At 41.6% G+C, this 20,406-nt stretch overlaps 1 protein-coding gene across 2 annotated transcripts in view; it reads right to left on the bottom strand.

Moving 5' to 3' along the window:
* LOC118832755 (protein FAM122B-like) overlaps positions 1 to 20,281 on the bottom strand; it is a 94,588-nt gene extending 74,307 nt beyond the window's left edge. The window contains exons 1-2 of one of the 2 annotated variants that reach the window (XM_036740097.1): positions 19,643 to 20,281; positions 18,112 to 18,190 (exon numbers count right to left, since the gene is read on the bottom strand). In XM_036740097.1, the coding sequence (XP_036595992.1) occupies positions 18,112 to 18,190; positions 19,643 to 19,752 (189 nt within the window). In that variant the 5' untranslated portion in view covers positions 19,753 to 20,281. The remainder of the gene's footprint in view (positions 1 to 18,111; positions 18,191 to 19,642) is intronic. The other variant, XM_036740098.1, reaches the window with a different exon arrangement.
* Positions 20,282 to 20,406: the final 125 nt, after the last annotated feature.

The raw sequence follows: 20,406 nt of genomic DNA, 5'->3' as shown, positions 1-20,406 counted from the left end.
GTTCTTTCTCTGGATGTGGATTGCATTTTCCATCAAGAGTCTTTTGGAATTGTAGGACATCTAATTTGAAATGTCCAGTACAGAGTTTGTGACATGATACTGGAGCTCAAGAGAGAGACTGGGGTAGAAGTATAGACCTGGGAATCACAGAGATGATAATTGAACCCATGGGAGCTGATCAAGCAACTAAGAGAAAAAAAAAGAGGGACCAGAACAGGGCTTTAAGGGCACCCACAGATAGCCAAGACATAGCTGAAGACCTAAAAAAGGAGACAGAGAAGGAGAAAAGAAAGAGGAGAGAGCACTGTCACAAAAACCCAGAGAGGAATGAGTACTGAAGAGGAGGCGATCGAGAATGTGAAATGCTGCAGAGAGGTCGGGAGAGATGAGGAATGACAAAAGGCCATTCACTTTGGCAATGAAGAGATCATTGGGAATTTTGGAAAGAGCAGTTTCAGCTGAATAATGAGGCCATATTACAGAAAGTTTCCAAAAGAGGGAGAGGGGAGCAAGGAGAGGTACTGAACATAGATGGCATTTTAAAGATTAGCTGTGAAGAGAAGGAAAAATCATACCTGGTGGGCATGGTTGGTTTTAGTGAGAGACTTTTAAGGGTGGGGGCAAAATATGGGCATATGTTTATAGGCAGCAGGGAAGGAGCCAATAGACAAGGAGAGATTGAAGGTAAGGGAGACAATGAGGAATATAATGGGTGCAATCTTTGGGAGAAATTCGGAGGGGATGGGATTGAGGATGCATCCAGAGGGGTTGGTCTTGGCAAGGAGAAGGGCCACCTCTTTATCCAAGACCAGAATGAAGGAGAAAGTAGTGGGAGACAAAATTATTTGAGACCAGGAGGAAGAGGGGGAGCTCTTAGTGAATGTTCTCAATTTTTTCTATGAAGTATAAGACCAAGTTGTCAGCTGAGAAGGGTCAAGGAGGGGATGCAGTGGTAGGCTTGTGGAGAGATGAGAGTTTGCAATAGCAACCATGGAAAGGGATACTGGAACTGTTGAGATGGAACAGAATGTTTACCTTGCTGTAGTAAGGACCCGGTTGATTAACATAAATTTGTAGTAAATGCAGTAAAATTTGTGGTTTCCCCCAGCTCTGTTTTGTAGCACATGAAGGAGCAAAAGAGGCAAGTGGTGGGAATAATTTAGGTTGAGGGTCTGGCAAGGCTCAGCTGGCAACAGGACAAGGGGGTAAGGGACATAAAGGTAAAGTGCAAAATTGAGTTGGTTCACCAAGGGATAGAGATAAGGAAGAAAGAAGAGTGTGGCCTGGTCAGGGGCAATGGCCTGTGAAAGAACTGAATGATAGAAGGAACAGAGGTCATGGTGATGATAGTGGAAGCAATCTGCTGGAGAAGATGGGTGGGGATAGGATCAAGGGTACATCAAAGTACCTGTAGAAGAGTTGGCTGTAGCAATGAAAAAGCTCTTTATCAGAGACTGAAGTAAAGAAGAATAATAGGAGATGACCAGAGGAATGCAACAGGGGGAGGAGGAGAGAAGTGGGAGTTTTCAGACGGTGACTTCATTTTTTCAGTGACATATAAAGCCAAGTCCTCAGCTTGGAGGACGGAAAGCTGGGGAGGGGTGGGGAGAGTAGTAGTATGGAAGGCTTGAGGGGAAAAGGGGCTTGGTACAGCCACTGTGGAGAACAGGATGGGGAATCAATTAGGGAGAAGAAGGATTGCTTTGCTACAGTGATGGGCTAGGGGAGAGTAGTGAGCATAAATCTGAAGTGGACTCTGTCAGCATAGTTTCATGATTTCCTTCAAGTCAACTCCGCAGCACGTGAGTAAAAGTGAAGGAGGTAGATGGTGATGACAGGGCAAGGGGAAAAGGGCTTGAGAGCAGAGGAGAGTACAGAGCTGAATCAGTTGGTCTACCAAGACTGGAAAGGGAGGAGACTGAAGCCAGAGAAGGAGTCTGGGAAACTACTGAGGCACAGAGCAGCTGGTAGAGAGGACAGAGATTTAGGAGGAATGAGGCATGAGGAAAGATGGAAAAAAAGGATTCTGAGATTTATTGAATACGGAATTAGAACACCTATAGGTGATGGCAAGCTCAAGGGTATGACCATTCCTATGTGAAACTGCTGCCGAGGTCATCAATATTGAGCTGTCCCATCAGCTCCCCGCACTGGTCTCCTTGCCTGAGCTGCTTAACACCCTGAGAGGACAGTTGAGATTAGATGACAAATCTGTAGGGACGTAGTGAAAAACAAAATCTATGGTCCCTGACTATTGGAAGCTCCCAATCTGTTTAGAAAGCTAGGAGATGCATGATTACAAAGGAAAATAACAGCAAATGCAACCAGCTCATTTTACAGATAAGGAACTGAGACAAATAGGGTTAAGTGACTTACCCCAAGTCATACAGCTAGTACATGTCTGGGGCTGGATGAGCCTTCCTGACTCCAGGCCTGGTGCTCTATCTACTGCAGCCCATGACATGAATGCATCCTAAACTTGTGTGAACTTGTGTAAACTTGTATACAAGCATAGGGGAAGCTGTCATTGGAAATTTATTCAAGACAACAAATATAGAATTTTTTTTTTAAAAAGGATTAATTTAGTGATATTTTAGAGATATGGACAAAGTTACTGGATAAATAGGAGGAATGGAAGGATAGGTTGTGATCAGATAGAGGAATTAAAAGATCTGGATTATAGAGGCAGAACACTTATGGGTGATAGCAAAAGCAAAGAGAAAACCATTTTATGTTTGTAGGGAAGCTACAGATCACAGGAGTTGAAAAGGTTAATGAACTGAGTAAAGGAGGTGTTTCAGAGGAATATCAATATGAATGCTTATGTCTCCAAATAAGAGCAAAAAGTAGTTAAGAACACTGTGGAAAAAAGTGTTCAACTCATTAAGAAAGGAGGGAGAAAAACTTGGGGGCATATAGCTAATTCCCCAAGATCTGTGGTTGTATGGCCAGATCCTGGGCTGACAGGAAATAACTTTAGGGGTCATCTAGCCCAGCTCCCTCTCTAATGCAGGAGAAAACTGAGGTCCAGAGAAGTGAAGTGAATTGCCCCAAATGGGAAACCAAGTGGCAGATCCAGGATTTGAACCCAGGTCCTCTGACTCCAAATCTACAACTACTTCTAAGGCACCAAAACAAGCTTCTGATTAAGCAGTAAGTAAGCAATGAGTAAGTACCCAGTGACAAATATCTGTTGTTAAGTCTTAATTCATGTGCATCTCAAACTGTTCTAACAGTTAAAAGATACACCACTGTCACTTATTAAACCAAGTGGCAACTTTAACTGTACAGAATGATTCCAGGCAAACCCTTATGTCATAAGTTATGATCCTTACTAAATTCTTCCCTGATCAGTAAGTAATCTAATAAATGTTATAGAACCCAAGAAATTATACAAGTTTTTAGAGCAGTAGCTAATTAAGACATTTCAAGAGAGAGATTTGCTGAAAGAGAGTTTTTACTTCGTTATAAATCCTTTTATGTCTCTGTTTTCTGTTCTTGCTCTTCAAAAGAGGAAAACCTTCAGGGGCCAAACTCTGCAAAGGCTCTCAAAGGCATTTGACAAAGGACAAAAATGTCAGGCTAACAAATATGGGACCATGCTTCAAGACAAGAAGATAAGGGGCAAGAAAGTAAGCAATGATCAGATAAGAAACAAAAGAATAAAGCTTCTACGATCCTACATAGAAAGCTCATCACAGACAACAGAACAGAGATTAGCAAATGAAGAGTCAAGAAAGTGAAAACAAAGATTCTCAGAAAGTGGATGGGAGAGAGACTAAGAAGAATTTAGTTATAAAAGCTGAATGATCATCATATCAATTTTACAAAAGAACAAGTGTAAACAATTGTAAAGTGTAGTGGTTCAACCAAGGGGTCCAGATAAGGAAGAAGAGTGTAGCCAGGTCAGGGGCAATGGCCTATGAAAGAACTATAATGAAGAACTTTTAAAAGCAGACAAGGGTCTAAAAGAGAAAGTGAACAGGCAATATAAGAAGAGGACAAGTAGGAGGACAGAAAGACAGGTGATATCAATAGGACAGCATGAGGGCAGAAACTTATCCTAAGACATCAAACATATGATCAAATGGCTGATCAATTTAGCGAAATCTTAGCAAAGTGTACAGAAGTTACTAAAAGAACATAAAGCCTGTCTTGAAGCTTACTTTATTAAATAGAAAAATAGTTTAATATTTAAGGATTAGTCCTTAAAAAAACCCCAAACTGCCAGGTATCTTACCAGAATGCTTTATAGACTAGCTGGCCTGATATTATGTGTCTGTTAGCTTTGTTAACTATAGAATCATAACTAGGAAGGGAAGACAGTGAGGCCAAAGCTGGGGCCATGGCACTGGAGGTGAAGGTGTGAATGAAGGATTTTAGACTTCCTTATCACAGAGGCAGGACATTGCTAAATCAAGGAAAGGACCATTATTATGTGTGTTGGCAGTAGTGAAGCTGTAGACTCTAGAAGCTGGGGCCAAGTGAGCAGAGTGTTTGAGGGTACATCAACATGTAGATTTAAATTCCCAAATAGAAGAGCAGGGGTTTGAGTGGATAAGAAGACTATGAGCCAAATGAGGAAGTTCTGAAAAGTGAGACAATGAGACAGGCAGTTAGAGGGCTGGATGAGGTAACATAGACAGAACATGGGTTCATAGAGTTACAACTAGAAGAGACTTAGGGAATCATTCAGTCCAACTTCCTCATTTCAGAGAGGCACAGAGCAGGGAAGTGACTTGTAAAAGGTCACAAAAGTAATTTAGATGACAAATGCCACTGCCCAGTAGATGAGAGGTCAAAGGGTAGGAACAAGTAGTTCAAAGAAAAATTGCTGACAACTGACAGTCATATGGAATTCCAAAACACTACAGCAAAATGCAATTTAAGACACAAATGAGGTTTCCCCTTATACCAGCGCATCAGCAAATGCGACAAAATAATGACAACAACAATAATAGCTACCATTTATATAGTACCTTAAGGTTTGCAAAGCACTTAATAATAATTATAGTGATAGCTAACAATTATATAGCGTATACTATGTGCCAAGCACTGTGCTAAACGGCACTTTGTCTCTTTTGATCCTCACGAGAACCCTGGGAGGTAAGTGCTATTATGATTCCCATTTTCCAGATAAGGAAACTGAGGCAAGGAGAAGTTAAATGACTTGCCCAGGGTCACACAGCTAATAAGTGTCAGAAGCTGGATTTGAATCAAGTCTTCTTGACTCTAGGTCCAGGGCCATCCACCATACCACCCAGTTGCTCTAATATTGATTATTAGAAATAGTTAATACTGGAGAGTAGTTAAAACAAAGATTATCGAAATGTTGTTGGGAAGAAAGTCTGAAAAGAAGTTACGTACAAAAACTGAACGATGGCAGACAATCTACAATTAAGAACTTTTAAAAGCAGATAAGGATATAAAAGAGAAAGTAAACAGGCAATATAAGTAAGAGTTGCAAGACAAACACCAGCACTGAGGAAAATAGTGTTAATCAATTCTAAAACATCAAACATATGACCAAATAATTCACCAATTAAAGGAACTCTTAGGGAAAAAATGTACAGAAGTTACTAGAATAGAACGCATGTTTAAGCAGCTGGGGACTTCATTAAATAAAAAAATCTGAGAAATCAGACGTTTAAGTATTTCTCCTAAATGGCCACCAGGTGTCGCCCCTTTAAAAAAAATAACGGCCAACTTTCCTAGGCTGGAAATACAAGGGCTATTCACAAGCCCAGTCGGGACTACTTATCTGTATGGGTGCTTCAAGCAGCTCTGTTTCTATCCCGAAGCAGTCTGGTCACCCCACTGTTCCAAGAGCCTCACCATAATGAAGCTGAACTTAGTGCAGATGCCTTAGACCACTGAAACTCAGGAGAGCCACAAGATATTACAAACATGTGCTACTATACCTGGCCAAGTGCGGCCCTTTTAAAAAATATGATGCCTTGCAGACTAACTAGCCCAATGGGACATGCCTTGTTAACTAATTGTAGGGTTAAGATCAGAAAGGGAGGACAGTGAGGCCAGAGCAATGATACAGTAGCAGAAGAGGGAGGGGTGGAGGCACTGGATATTAAGGAGAGAGACACAGGGAAGGATGGAAGAATAGAGTGTAGTTGGAGGAATTTCAAAATTCTGGATCGTGGAGGCAGAACATTTATAAGCAATGGGGAGAGCAGGGTAAGGCCTATCTTGTGTGTGACTGAGACGTGATGAAAGCGAAGGTCGAAGAGGTCGAGTTAATGAACTGAATGACCAGAGTGTTTGAGAGGATATCAATATGGATATTGAAGTCCCTAAATATGAGAATAGCCGTTTGTTGCCTATAGAAGTAACGATAGTGAATCCAAATTAGCAGAAGACATCAGGGAGGAGCAACAGGACAGACTTCAGGTACAAGGTGGTGCTTGGGCTCCCTCTTGATGGAAGAAAGGGATTCTCTGAGGCAGGTGAGTAGGGAGCACATTGTGGGCATGAGGAACAGCCAGGGCTGAGGCAGGGAGGGCAGAGATGGACTTCCATGTATAAGGAAGGAAAAGAAGGGCAGGTCTGTGAAATCCTACAGAATGGGAAGGGGAGCTATGGACAATGAGGCTGGAATGACAGGCTGGGGTCAGGCTATGAAGTGTTTGAAAAGCCAGAGTTGTTGCAGGGAGGTGGAAGGAGAGAAAAAAATAAATGTTCGTTAATTGAAAAAATACACATAAAAATTTAATTTCTAAAAAAGAGAGGGGAAACAGAGCAGTTTATGTTTTTTTTTTCCTAAAGGGAGCTACCGGAGTTTACAGACTAGAGGAGGGTCATGGTCAGACCTGCACTTAAGGAAAATCACTTAAGCACCTTGGTGGCACCATGGGCAGAGAACAAGGCCTGAGTCAGAAAGTCCTGAGTTCAAATCCAACTTTAGATACTTCCTAGCTGGGTGACCCTGGACAAGTCACTTAACCCCTGTCTGCCTCAGCTTCCTCATCTGTAAAATGGGGATAATAAGCGCACCTATCTCCTAGGGTTGTTGTAAGAATCAAATGAAATAATATTTGTAAAGCATTTAGTACAGTGCCTGGCACATAGTAGATGCTATATAAATGCTTATTCCCTTCCCCTTCCCTAAGGGAAGAGACTACAGCCAGAAAGACCAATTAAGGGGCTATTGTGGTAATCTAGGCCAGAAAGATAACTAATTTAAAATTTTTAAATGTTTAAAAGATAATTTTAACCTTAAGTCTTGCGAATTTATTCTTTTAATATTGGTTTCCTTTATAAACTTGTACGCTTTATTTTATACATTTAAACCATTACTTTCAGAAGGAGTCCATAGGTTTCACCAAACTACCAAAGGGGTCCACAACACCAAGTTAAGAACCCTGGGTCTAGGTGAAAAGATTGAGAGTCTGAACTAAGGTGGTGGCTATGCATGTAAAGAAAAAGGACTGGAGGCAAGAGATGTGGCTGTAGAAACGGCAGCATCTGGCAACTGACGGGCTATACAGAAGGAAAAAGTGAGGAGTCTAAGATGATCCCAAGGTTAAGAACCTGGGGTGCTAGAAGAATGGGAGTGTCTTCAACCCAAGGCAGAGAAGTTTTGAAGAAGGCTAGGTTAGGAATGAAGATTGAGAATAAGTTCCATTTTGGACATGCTGAATTGAGATCTCTAGGACATCCATTTTGAAGCATTCAGTAGGTAACTGGTAACATAAGACTGAAGAGAATGAGAGAGACTGGGGCTAGTGAGTCACCTGTATAGACACAGGAGCTGATGAGGTCACCGAGACAAAAAGTGTTCAAAGAGAATGGGGCCCTGGACAGAGCCTTAGGGAACATCCCTTCTTAGTGCTCAGAAATCTGGGGTCTAGCACAGGAGACTGAGGAAGAACACATCAGGCAGGGAGGAGGAGCAAGAAAGAGTATTGTCACAAAAACCTAAAAAGGATAACGTATCTAAGAGAAGATGATCAACAGCAGAAAAGGATGAGGACCGACAAAAATCTGACAATTAAGGAATCACTAGTAACTTTAGATGGGGGTAGTTTTAGTTCACTGATCAGGTTGGCAACCAGACTGCAAAGCACTGAGGAGTGAGTGAAAAGTGAGAAAGGAGAAGCAATGAGTGCAGACATATTCTAGGAGCTTGGCTGAGAAAAGGAGTCAAAATATAAGATGAGAGTTGGGGGATGATAGGGCCTAGTGAAGTTTTCTTAAGGATGGAGGAAAAAGGAGCAATAGGAAGAGGTTCAAAATGAAAGCATTATGGTATAATCTGCTGGAGGAGATGGGATGGGATGGGACCAAACTCACAAGTAGAGGAGATGGACTTAGCAGGGATAAGAGCAACCTCATTACCAGAGAATGTGCGAAAGGAGGGAAGAATGGAAAATCATGTCAAAGCTTGGAGAGGAAGGAAAGGTAAGAGGATGGGAGCTCACGGTACATGGCCTCAATCTTCTCAGTCAAGCAAGAGTTGAGGTGTTCAGCTGATACTGGGCCGGAGAGCAAAGTCTGAGGAGAAAGAGCTTTAGAACAGCATCTGTGGGGACTAAGACACAAAATCTGTTAGGGAGAATGAAAGGATTAGCTTCCTGCAGGGATGGCCCAGTTGAAGTTGGCTAACACATTTCTACTATACCAAGCTGACACCATTGTTTGACTTCCTCCAGCTTTGCTCAGCATCTCCCAAGTAGGAACAGATAACACAGACCACAGGGGGCATGCAGGACTAGGGTTCTGCAGGGGGATGAGTGGTAATAGGACAGACAAGGGAATGAGGGATTCAAGAGCAGAGAGTAGAGAGCTGAATGGATGAGATTGGGAAAGAAGGAAAGTGAAATCCAAACCAGGGTAGTAAGGAGAAAGGACTGAGGAGTGACAGGATTGGAGGTAAGGATGAGGTTGAAGACTAGTGTGAGGAGGTGTGAGGCATAGGGAGAGATGGAATTACAAATGGTTATGGTCAGCTGGAGGAATGTCACAAATTTGGATTAAGGAAGTAGAGGGTCATGGTTTGACCATCCCTGTATGTGACTGAAGTAAAGTGTCTGAGTAAGGAAATTGAGATAATTGATGAATTCTGTATGTATTGAAAAAGGAGAGGCTGGAAGCCCAAGGGCTTCACTGGTATCTTCAGGATGCTGGGAGAAAGTGAAAAATTGAACAGAGCCTCAGTGGCCACCTTATGGGTGGACACAGACAAGCCAAGTGAGCGGGCTGAAATGAGCTGCGATCTCTATGGTTAGGGGGAACATCCAAATCACCACCACAGATCCATATGAATATCTGACAATACTGACTCTCTCTATTCTTGCTTTTTTACTCCTCAAAAAGGGGAAACTTGGCAAAGGATAAAAACACCAGGCTGAAAAATGTAGAACAGTGCTTCAGGAGAAGTAGATAATGGGAAAGAAGCACGCAGTGATGGGATAACGAATGAAAAGAAAAATTCTATGAGCCATCTATTAATGGGCAGAAAAAAGGAGCAAGAGAACAAGAAGTTATAACTGCAGTGTGTCTAGGAAGTCTTAGCATAGTTTTAAGCTAGCAAAGCTTACAGACTGCACTAAGACTTCTGTACCCTGTTTAAACAAACTAAGAGTTAAGAAAACAAAAACAAGAATTGTCGAAAAGAGGTTGGGAAAAAAATAAAAAGAATTTAGGTACAAAATCTGATGATATTGTAAGGTTTTTGTTCCCCCTAAGGACATGTACATAGGCCAGAAAGAATACAGGCAATCTAAATAACTGAGTCACTTGTTATGACTAGTATATGTCTTGAGAAGATGTCAGAAATTTAACATTCTTCTAAGACATTAAACAATCAGGTAACTGATCAAAAATTTAGTAACATCTTAGAAAATGGACCAAGTTACTAAGAGAATTTGAGGCTTATTTTAGAATTCAGGGACCTATAAAAAAAGGAGAAAAAAAGGAGTTTGTTATTTGTAAATTATTCCTAAAAGACCACTAGGTGTCACTCTTTTCAAAGTTCTAACTGGCCCTTACCAGGATGCTTTGGGCATTATATACATGTCTCTTTAAATCTTGTTGCACCAAAAAGCTAAGCTTCTGTATGTGGACCTAGGTTAAAATCCTAGTTTTCCTTACTAGCTTACTAGCTAGACCTAGAACAAATCACCTGACCTTTCCACGCCTCAGTTTCCTAATCATAAAATAAGGAAGTTAGCCTAGACTGGAGTTCTTAATCTTTTTGTGGCATGGACCCTTTTGGCAGTCTAGTGAAGACTATGGCCTTCTTACAACAATGTTATCAAATGCACAAAATAATACAATACAAAGAAAACAAATTATATTAGAATATATTAAAATATATTTACGGTTTTCAATTTTTTTTTTTTAATACACAAACCTCAGGTTAAGAAGCCCTGGAACAGATATCTTCTGGCTCTAAATCTTACCCACCAGTGTTCTCAGCACAGTGCTGGGCACATAGTAAGCACTTGCCTAGGCATATTATTTCATCAATGCATCACCACATCTACTTCTGTCAGCTTTTCACAGCAAGGACCACATCTCTCCTGTTCTCTGGAGCTAATATCATGGGCACCATAATGTCTTCTACCTAGTTCTGGGGCATCTAAGTTTTTCCTGGTAAGGCATCAACAACTACACAGAGATGGACCAGATAAAAGCTGAAAGGTCCACAGATCACATTTACTCTTTTAAAAACCTCAAATTAATGGCCCCTCACAGAAGCATTTAATTGTAGAGTGGGGCAGGACCTTTAGGATCAGCTAGTCCTGGGGTGGGGAACCTGCAGCCTCGAGGCCACATGTGGCCTTCTAGGTCCTCGGGTACAGTCTTTGGACTGAGTCCAAGTTTTACAGAACAGATCCTTTTATTAAGGGGCTTTGTTCAGTGAAGTTTGGATTCAAAGGGCTGCACTTGAGGACCTAGAGGGTCACGTGTGGCCTCAAGGCTGCAGGTTTCCCACCCCAAGCTAGTTTAATCCCATCATTTTACAGAGGATGAAAGTGAGGACCAGAAAAGCAGTGTCTTGCCCAGTCATTCATTCAGCTGTGGCAGAGCTAAGATTATAATACTGCTCTCCTGCTTCCTAGGCCAGCTTTCTTGCCACTCCAAGACTCTGTAAGCTATATTTACAAATCTGTGAATGTTTTTATGAATAGCAAAACTGCGTGGCACATTCTGCGAATCACTCTTGTCTTGGATTTCTGATCTTTATTACTTACGTTGTTGGGTTTGGGATTTGGTCCAGACCTAGGATTTCAGTGGTATTGGGAGTCTCTCCACTGATGTACGTTGGCAACTATTCTGCAATGTAGAATATGAGTGTTTCCTGGAACACTGCAAAGTGAAGTGACTTGCCCAGGAACATGCAGTCACTTTGCATGAGAGGTAGGACTTAGACCCAGATCTTCCTGGTCCACCATATTATGTTGCCTTTCTTGCTGTCATTATTACTAACAACAACTGTACCTCTCCTTCAGTTACATACCTGTGTCTTGCTGGAGCAAGACATATTAAATGACATTAAATGCTGACTAGATCCTCTATGGAGGAAGTTTAAGAAGCACATGCTTAAAGATATCATCTCCATTTTACAAATGGGAAAACTGAGGGTCAAAGAGGTTACGAGATTTGCCTAAGGTCACAGTTATTTAAGTAGCAGACCTGACTTGAGAAATGCTAAATCAAAATGAGCCAAGGTGAGCTAAAAATATCAAAAAGTAGGATGTTTAAGCCATGTTGGAAAAAGAGGAGGATCCAAGGAAGGACAGGACTGTTGATCAACGGGACTGGATGACAATTAACAACCCAAACAAAAGCAGAGCAGCTCAATTCTTACACTGCTTCCATTTGCTCTGCCAAGGACAATGACTTCAGGACTGGAAAGGATAGAACAGAAGTGGAACCAATACCCAAGATTAGATTCCTTGATGAATTGAAGTCATCTGGCCCAGATGAACTACCATCCTCAAGTATCCAAAGAACTGGCGGATGGGATTGTTGCTCCCTTGTTGGACAGGGTTGCTAGGTCCATTGCCCTTTTCACTATAACACATTGTAACCTCCTGGTACGTAGACTTCTTAGCAATTCCAATACAGTAAGCAGTCACAATGAAGTACTAGAATTTTAGTGTCCCTTCTCTTTTGAGACTTTGCTAGATCCATGACCTCAGTGATGTATATACTCCCTCCATGGAGCAGATCATAGCTTATCCGTGCCTTTTTGTCCTGCCCAGCCCTTCTAAAAGGCTTCTGTAGAATATCTATCCAATATGCTAGAGGCCTTCCTCTGGGTCATTTGATATTCTGTGGATACCAGTGAAGTACTTAAGACTGTCAGCCTGTCATTCTCACTTTTGCTATGGGTCACCCGCCTCATCTTCTGGTTCTACTTTCAAGTCATCGAAAATAAGTAACATTGATAATTGTGATAACAATTTCTAAGGTTGCTTCTAGCTCTGAATCCTATGATTCTAAGGTTAAAGGTTTTGCCTTGGTGTTTGCCATCAAGTGTTCCTGAAGCCTAGGTGGCTATTGTGACACCAGTGCCTATCCCTGTGGAAGGCAGAGTTAGCTGGAGGTGCTTTCTGCTACCCCTTCCCTCCTTGATAGGGGCAGCTGAATCGTTCCCACAGCTTTCCTATCTCCTGCCTAGGGGATGGTTTCAAATGTGGTCAAGACTCTTACCTTGCCTACCCCTTTTCTCTCTCTAGAGATTTCATCAGCCACACTCTACAACAAATAGCACTAAAGTCCACCTGTTATCTCCCTCTAATTTATGTCGTTTATATCAGACCATCTGAGCCAGGAAGACCTGAGTTAAAGTCCTACTTCTCACATATAGTGGCTGTGTGACCCTGGGCAAGTCCCTTTAACTTTTTAGTGCTCTAGACAGTTCTCTAGGACTTTAGAGGCAGTTAGGTGACAAAATTAATAGAATGCTGGGCCTGAAGTTAGGAAGACCTGAGTACAAATCCAGTCTCACAAACTTATGTGTGTCATTACATCACTTTACCTGTTTGCCTCAGTTTCCTCAACTGTAAAATGGGGACAGGTATAGCACTTACTTCCCAGGAATGTTATGAGGATCAAACGAGATGATATTTGTAAAATGCCTGACGCATAGTAGGTACTATGTGAATACTAATTATTACTATTAAGTTGCAGAGAATATTGTTTGCCTACCTGTATTGGTGGGGAGAGTTTCCTCACCAGGCAGTTCCCTTGCTAAAACAGTAGACGAGGGGAATGCTATAGATATAGTTTACCTAGGTCTTAGCAGATCGCTTAGAAATATGAAAAAGATGGAGAGATGTGGTTTAGGTTAGATAGTGCAATTAAATGGATTCAGAGCTGACCTGACTCAAGAAATAGCCATTAATGACTTCACATTAGCTCGAAAAGAGCCTCCCACGAAGTGTTCCAGAGATCTGTGCTGTTTCACATTTTTATCAATAACTCAGATAAAAGCATAAAGAGCATCCTTATTAAATCTGCAGATGACACAAAGCTAGGAGGGATAGCTTATACGCTGGGTGATGGGCTCAGCATCCAAAAAGATCTTGACAGATCTGAAAATTGGGCTGAATCTAATGAAAATGTGTAAATGAAGTCTTACACTTGTGCTTGAGAAATCAATTTCACAATTTCACCACTAGGTAGTATGGTTAGATAATAGTTTATCTGAAAAGGACCTAGGGATTTATAATAGCTAAAAAAAAAGCTCAGTAGCAGCCTAAAAAACAAATGTAATACTGGACTAAAGTGAAGGGACACCAAGGTGATGATTCTCTGACCTGATTGCACTATTCTTGGAATACTGAGTGGTGTTCTGGGTCCCAGATTTTAGGAAGAACACTGATGATAAGCTGGAGAATGTTTAGAGCGTAAACAGAATGGTGAGGGACCTTAAGTCCATACCCTATGAGGATCAAATAAAGGAACTTGGAATGTAGCATGTCTAGCATGGCAAAGAGAAGGCTCTGTGGGGATATGAAAGCCATCTTCAAGTACTTTAAAGGCTGTTATATGGAAGGGAGTCTAGACTTGTTCTCTTTGGCCCTAGAAGGCAAAATTAGAAACAGGTTGAAATTACAAAAAGGCAAATTTGGCTGGATGTGAAGAACAACTTCCTGGGTTAACCAAGAGTGGAATGGGCTAGCCAGGCAAGTGCTATGAGTTCTCTCTTCAAGCCAAAGTGGGATGACCACTTCTTGGGCGTATTGTAGTGGGGATTCTATTTCTAGCATGGATTAGACTCCACATCTCTTGTGGACCCCCTTCAACCCTCAAATTTCTCTAATTCCACATATGCAGCACCCTGCACACAAGGCATAAGTACTAGAATAGAGGATTTTTTTTGGCTAGGAAAAAACAAATCCAAACAATACCTAATTTATGTTGCACCTTTGGCAATAAAGTGTTCAACATGAGACTTTTATCTGCTTACACCCTCTTAAGGTTTTAACCACTTGGAATGGAAATCTTTTAAAAACACATTACATACACATTTCCCTGTCTTAAACAGTTTATACTGAACCTAAGTGAATCTTTTCTCAATATGTCAAGGTCTTTGGCAAACATTATTGTATTGTACAGTGTTATGTCTTCAGGGGCTACTGGGGTGCCACAGACTTTTTCCCTAAGCTAAAAGGCACCAAATTTCTCTGCATTTTGAGTTCCATCTGCTTTGCATTGAGTTTATATCCTTTGCTGTCAGACTACAAGCTATCACTTCTTACTACAATCAGTGTGCTTGTTTCTAACTAATCACCCTCAACCTCACTGAATTTGATGCTTCAGCTGCTGTGGGCTGGGAAACCAAGTTGTTTTACACCTTGTGTTTTTACAATTTGATGAATCCATGGTCTCATTGTTGTATTCCCTCCCAACTGTGTAGACTGAAGCCCCTCCCCCCATGCCTTTTCATCTCACAAGAGGAGACCTAACTAATCAAAGTAGCTCATGTACTCAACACATGTTCGGTGGGCGACGGCTGCTCTTTCTAGTTGTTCCATCTTGTGCTTAAATAGAATAGTCTTAATGAAATACATTCCTACAAGGCCTCACGAATTGACTATTTACCACTTAAATAGTACTGTCAAGGAACACAACTCCTGAAACAGATGTAGCAAAGGTGCAATTCTCGGCAGCATGGTGGCAAAATGGAACAAGCATCGGACTTGTAGCCAAGAGACCTGAGGGTTGGAATTCCAGCTCCAACACTTAGCAACTGAGAAGTCACATCATCTTAGATTCGGTTGCTTCTTCCTTGCATTGCCTATTCACATTATTTGCCTGAAGAATGCACTATGGAAACACAAGTTACTGTCCACTTCTATAAATTCCCTCTAGCCCCCAGGATCTACACAATGCACTGGCAGTAAACATCTTCAGTCACAGAATTCCAACTGACTGGGTGCTCTAAAGCAAAGGTATCAAACATGTGGCCCCAGGGCTGCATGAAGCCTACTACATTCCCAAAAGTGGCCCGAACCGGATTAAAATGGAATTGAGAAACATATGACAAAATAAATACAAATTCAATAAGACACAGATAATATTACATTTTACTACTAGGTCAGAATGCAGCCCTCAGCAACCCTATGTATGGTTTAGGGCCCCCCCTGTTTCTATTTGAGTTTGACACCAATGCTCTAGAGGATTAATTATTTTCATTATCAATATGGCTATGTCGAACATAATTTAATCTTTTCTTCATGGCTCAGGGTCAGTATTACAAACTCCATTATTGTACTGGGCTGAATTACAATGATGTCTCTGGAGGCTACTTCAGTGCCAGGCATCCTTTGACCCTACACTCAGTGGCCTGGAAATGCTATTCTTTTTTTTAAACATTCTGCCTTTTATGATTTGGTCATTTCCAGATGGTGTTTATATATGTCTCTAACACCTACATCGGATTTGCTGCTTTTGCTCTGAGATGCACTAGAAAACCAGATTTCTTTGTATATCACAGGTGTTTATTTACTAAATGGTTATTTCAACAAATTTAGGTGGAAACCTTAAAAAATCCTTTCAAATAGAATATAAGCACACCAATAAGACTGTTCCAACCAACATTTTGTCCTTAATGTGTTACAGCTAAGACCCATTCTAAAGTCAAGTTCTCTATATATCTTTAAGTTAAATCATGTTGTTGGTCAGGCTGTTATATATCAGGAGAGATGTAAAGTATTTTCAAGGTTTTAAAACTTACACAACTGCTCCAAGTCAAGTCATATCCCATTAGTCGCCCCACCTAGCCAGTCTTGCAGAGTAAACGAGAATTTGGATCTATAGTCTAGGGCTCCAGGAGGCAATTACCCTTTCTCTTGACCACACTGCACTGGGACTTAGTATTTTTCCAGTACTTTGTTCTGCTACAAAGATGAATTCTACCCTTCCTCAGCTGTGGGCAATAAATCCCTTCCCACCCCATCTCTCAAAATATCCAAACTCATCTGAGTTGTTCAAGATCAATATAGAGATGACAGGAGTTTAGAGGAATTCTGAGGATACAAAGATTAGTTTTTTTTTCTATCCACCTTTCAGTATAGCACTGGATTCTTTCTTGTTCTATGAGGAGAGGCCCTTCCTATTTCTCTGCATGGCTACAAATCCAAAGGGTCTCTCCCTCAACTAGATGTGTCTTGTCTTAACACCTCAGGGAGGGAGGGGTCTATTTAGTGTACCTAAGCAGCCCAGCACCACTCAATTCTCAAGTTTCTAAAGACTTGACTTTAAACTTTTATAGTCTGAATTTTGACTACTTAGGAACACATCTTCCCTTTTTAATGTTGTTGCTTCCCTATTTTAATGTTGCTACTTTTTAATGTTGTTTAATGCTGTTACTGCTCCCACCCACCTACCCACACACACAATGCTATCTCACCAATTGGGGAAAGCAATTAAGTAGAGAACTCTACTATATTAAGTATGACTTAAACTTTTCTTGATGACACAGTCTCATTATTATGCTTGTTGATTTGTTGATCATGATTCCCATCATGATGTCCTCAGTTGTCATCATAGGTCATTTGCCCCTATATTAGATGGCTTCAAGCTGCTGTGCTTTAGGTTTTTCTGTTTTTCATTCTATTTGTTTCCTCTTTTTGCTTTCAATATTACCAATTCTTGCTGCTGGTGACTGTGCCTGCCGAACTCTCCTTTTAAGGCCCAGCAAGTTCCAACGCTATCTTCTCAACCAGCCACAATTTCCCTATCACTACCTTGGATAACTTTTCCCTCCTTACACTTCTCAGGCTAACTTTGTATGTATCCTTATGCTTCATTTTGAAATACAGCTTTGTTTCATCTTCCTACATCTTAAGCAACATAAGAGTAAGGGTACACTGTTAATGTTTGCATCTCAAATGGTGCTTGATACATAGGAGATGTTTAATGCTTGGGGATAAGGAGAGAAATAGGAACTGGACTTGTGATTTCATTGATAAAGGAAATAAACTCCTTTCTTCCCAGTGTTTGGGGGAATTATTGAAAATAGATTAATAAAACCACATTCTAATTTCTTTTAACTCTAACAACTAGTAACGGAATAATATATTCCTCAAGAACCTTAGTAGTTAAAAAAAATTAGGTTCTCTTCAGAGAACATCAAAACATAGCAGGCAAACTTTTTAAGAAGGGTCTATATATTTTTAAAGTATTATAATCCCATAGAGAATCATAAAATAATATAATCTATTTTTGATTTTTTTTCATACTGAGACAATTAGAAACATTGTGAGGTAGAATTTAAAATTAATTATTGACTTCCTTCAGAACTAAATACCAACAAATGATAATTACTTTTAAAAAACAAATTCCCATAGTAGATAAATTTTACAAGGTCTCCAAAATTGAAAATTGCTACTTACAGAGTAAACATTAAACAAAAACCTCATAGGTTGATTAACTTTTTCAACAATAGCAGAATGCTAAATTTCTTGCTACTATGATATATCTCACCCTTAATTTTAAGGAAAAGCTATATCTGAAGAGTAAAACAGTTCAGATAGGGATAGAGACTGGACCTGTGATTTCATATGTATATAGGAAACTCCTACCAGTGCAGGTCAGCACATTCTCTGCAGTTCATATATTTACTGATAAACTTACCAGACTGTGACGGTTCATCACTGTTGTACTATTCCTCCGGGTTCGGATTACATAAGGCTGAAAAATCTGTGAATTATCACTGGAAAATAAGAAGAACTGTTACCATATCTCTTTATCAAAGGCATTTTCACTTGTTTTTCTTTTTCAGACTTTCAGCTATTATCATAGACTAAAGGTTTTAGCCTTCTTGTTTTGTAGTCAGGTTAAGTGACTTACTGAGGTCTCCAGATTCCTATTCCATTGTTCTTTGCATTAGCACATACCCCCTCTCAAATGAATACTTCATCACACAAAAGAACTATGTATCTCATGATTCAAGAAGCAATACTACATTTCTAGAAAAGTCTAAATCTTGGTCAAGATTGTTATGATTTACTATAATAAAATTTCCTATAAGTCATAGTCCAGTGTCTGTCAGAAACATAAGGACTTTTTGAACTACTGAGCTTAGCCATGTGAAAGCAACTTCAAATGACCAAGCCATCCTTCCCTCAAGTTAAAAAATTAACAAAGAAAAAGGATATTGGTCAAAATACTTCATATACACCTAGGTTGATACAATTAAATATTCAACAGGTTGTTCCACATTTCATTTTGTGCTTAAATAGGATATTCTTGATGAATTCCACAACTACAAGGCCTTATAAATTGGCTCTCTAGTCAAATGGAATTTTGCAAACTGCTACTTATAAAATAGTGATGGAAAAGATCTGGAAATACATGTATACAAAAATCCCATTAATGTTCTAAAAATACATGACTTGATCAGTTAACAAGCCAACATTAAAGTTTAAGATTACACAATTTCCTAAGTCTTCTAATCTCACAATTTCCTCAATCTAAACTCCATTTCAAAGGGTTTTTTGGCTGGCATTAAATGAAAGGGTTGTGATCTGCATCCTTAGATGGAGTGCCCACACTGGCTCACATGGATACAATCACAGATCCTTCAGTGCATGAAAGTATTCCTGGAACCTAACTTTAGGGTCTGTAAATAATACAGTATTTCCTACTTCAAAATCACTTCCAATCACCTCAAGAGAAATGGCTTCATGATTAAACTGTCAGTTAAAACATGCTTTAGGGTAGGTTCTTTCTTTGTAATATTACAGGGAGGGCAAATCCCTCAATGCCTCTGGAAACAGGTGTTAAGTTGAAGCCAGCCAGCTCCGGAAGTTTCAGATTGACATTCACTGCTCAGAATCAGGGAGGCCATACAACCTGTCAAAGCGGGCAGCCAACTCTGCAGGTCACTTTACATCAAGGCAAGTACTCAGATTCCCCCCTTCGAGTCCTCTTCCTCCAAACTGTCATCCCACCCTCATACCGGACCTGCTTAACCCTTTGGTAAGCATGCCTGCCTTCCCTCTCCGAACCCTCCCCTCTGCCCCGCCCCCCAGCAGCTAGACTTCTTGGTTGCCCTCAAAAGCCCCCGGGTCCAGAGTCTATCAGTTGCACTGGAGAGGGCAGGCGGCCTGCCGGGGGCCCGGAGCCTAAACTCTGTATTACCCCACCCCCACTTCCTACCCACCTGAGGCCATGGATCAAGGGAGCACTGTTGGACCTCCTCAGGCTGCCCCCATCAGGGGGGGCGGTGGCAGTCGGCAGCTCCAGGTCCAACTCCATTTTTTCCTGAGCCATGCCGGGAGGCTGGGTACCGGGATGTGGGGATGGCCTGAGGCTAGGATCGGTTCTCAGCTCTGGGTTCTATCGGCTCCCACTCACTGCAGAACAGGGAGAGGGGGAGAGAAGGAAGCAGCAGGAGGAGGTGGTGGCTCTAGAAGGAGAAGGGGAGGCTCATACTGCAGCCTTCTCCGGGGCCTACAAACATCGCAGCCACCCTGGCAGCCGATCACACGATGCGGGGCAGAGGCCCAGCATTGGTAGGGCCTGGGCCTGGGCCTGGGTCTGGACCTGGGCCTGGGCCCAGCCCCCCATGCTCCGTCCCGGGACTTGGCCCCGCGAATTCTAGTTTCCCCACTCCCCTCCACCCGATCAGATACGGGCTACAGATGCAGCCAATCCTCCTCCTCCTCCTCTTCCTCAGGCCGGCAGGAACAGCCCCAGAGAACCAGCTGGCGGGTTGAGGCCAAAACAAAAACTACAACCTGCTGCCAGTACTGCTTCCGCCGCCGTCGCCACAGCTTCCGAAGCCTCAGCAACAGCCGGGTCGGCCCTCTTTCCGCCACTCCTTCCGCACAGGCGCTCTGTGACCACCCAGGCACGTCAGCTCCCAGGACGCATGCGCAAGAAGACAACTCCACGAAAGGGCGGAGCCTTTGCCGGAGGCGGGGC

This window comes from Trichosurus vulpecula, chromosome X (genome assembly GCF_011100635.1).
Source record: "Trichosurus vulpecula isolate mTriVul1 chromosome X, mTriVul1.pri, whole genome shotgun sequence".
NCBI classification, from domain to species: domain Eukaryota; kingdom Metazoa; phylum Chordata; class Mammalia; order Diprotodontia; family Phalangeridae; genus Trichosurus; species Trichosurus vulpecula.
The sequence above is the reverse complement of the archived record's forward strand: the minus strand, read 5'-3'. Positions and strand labels throughout refer to the sequence as shown.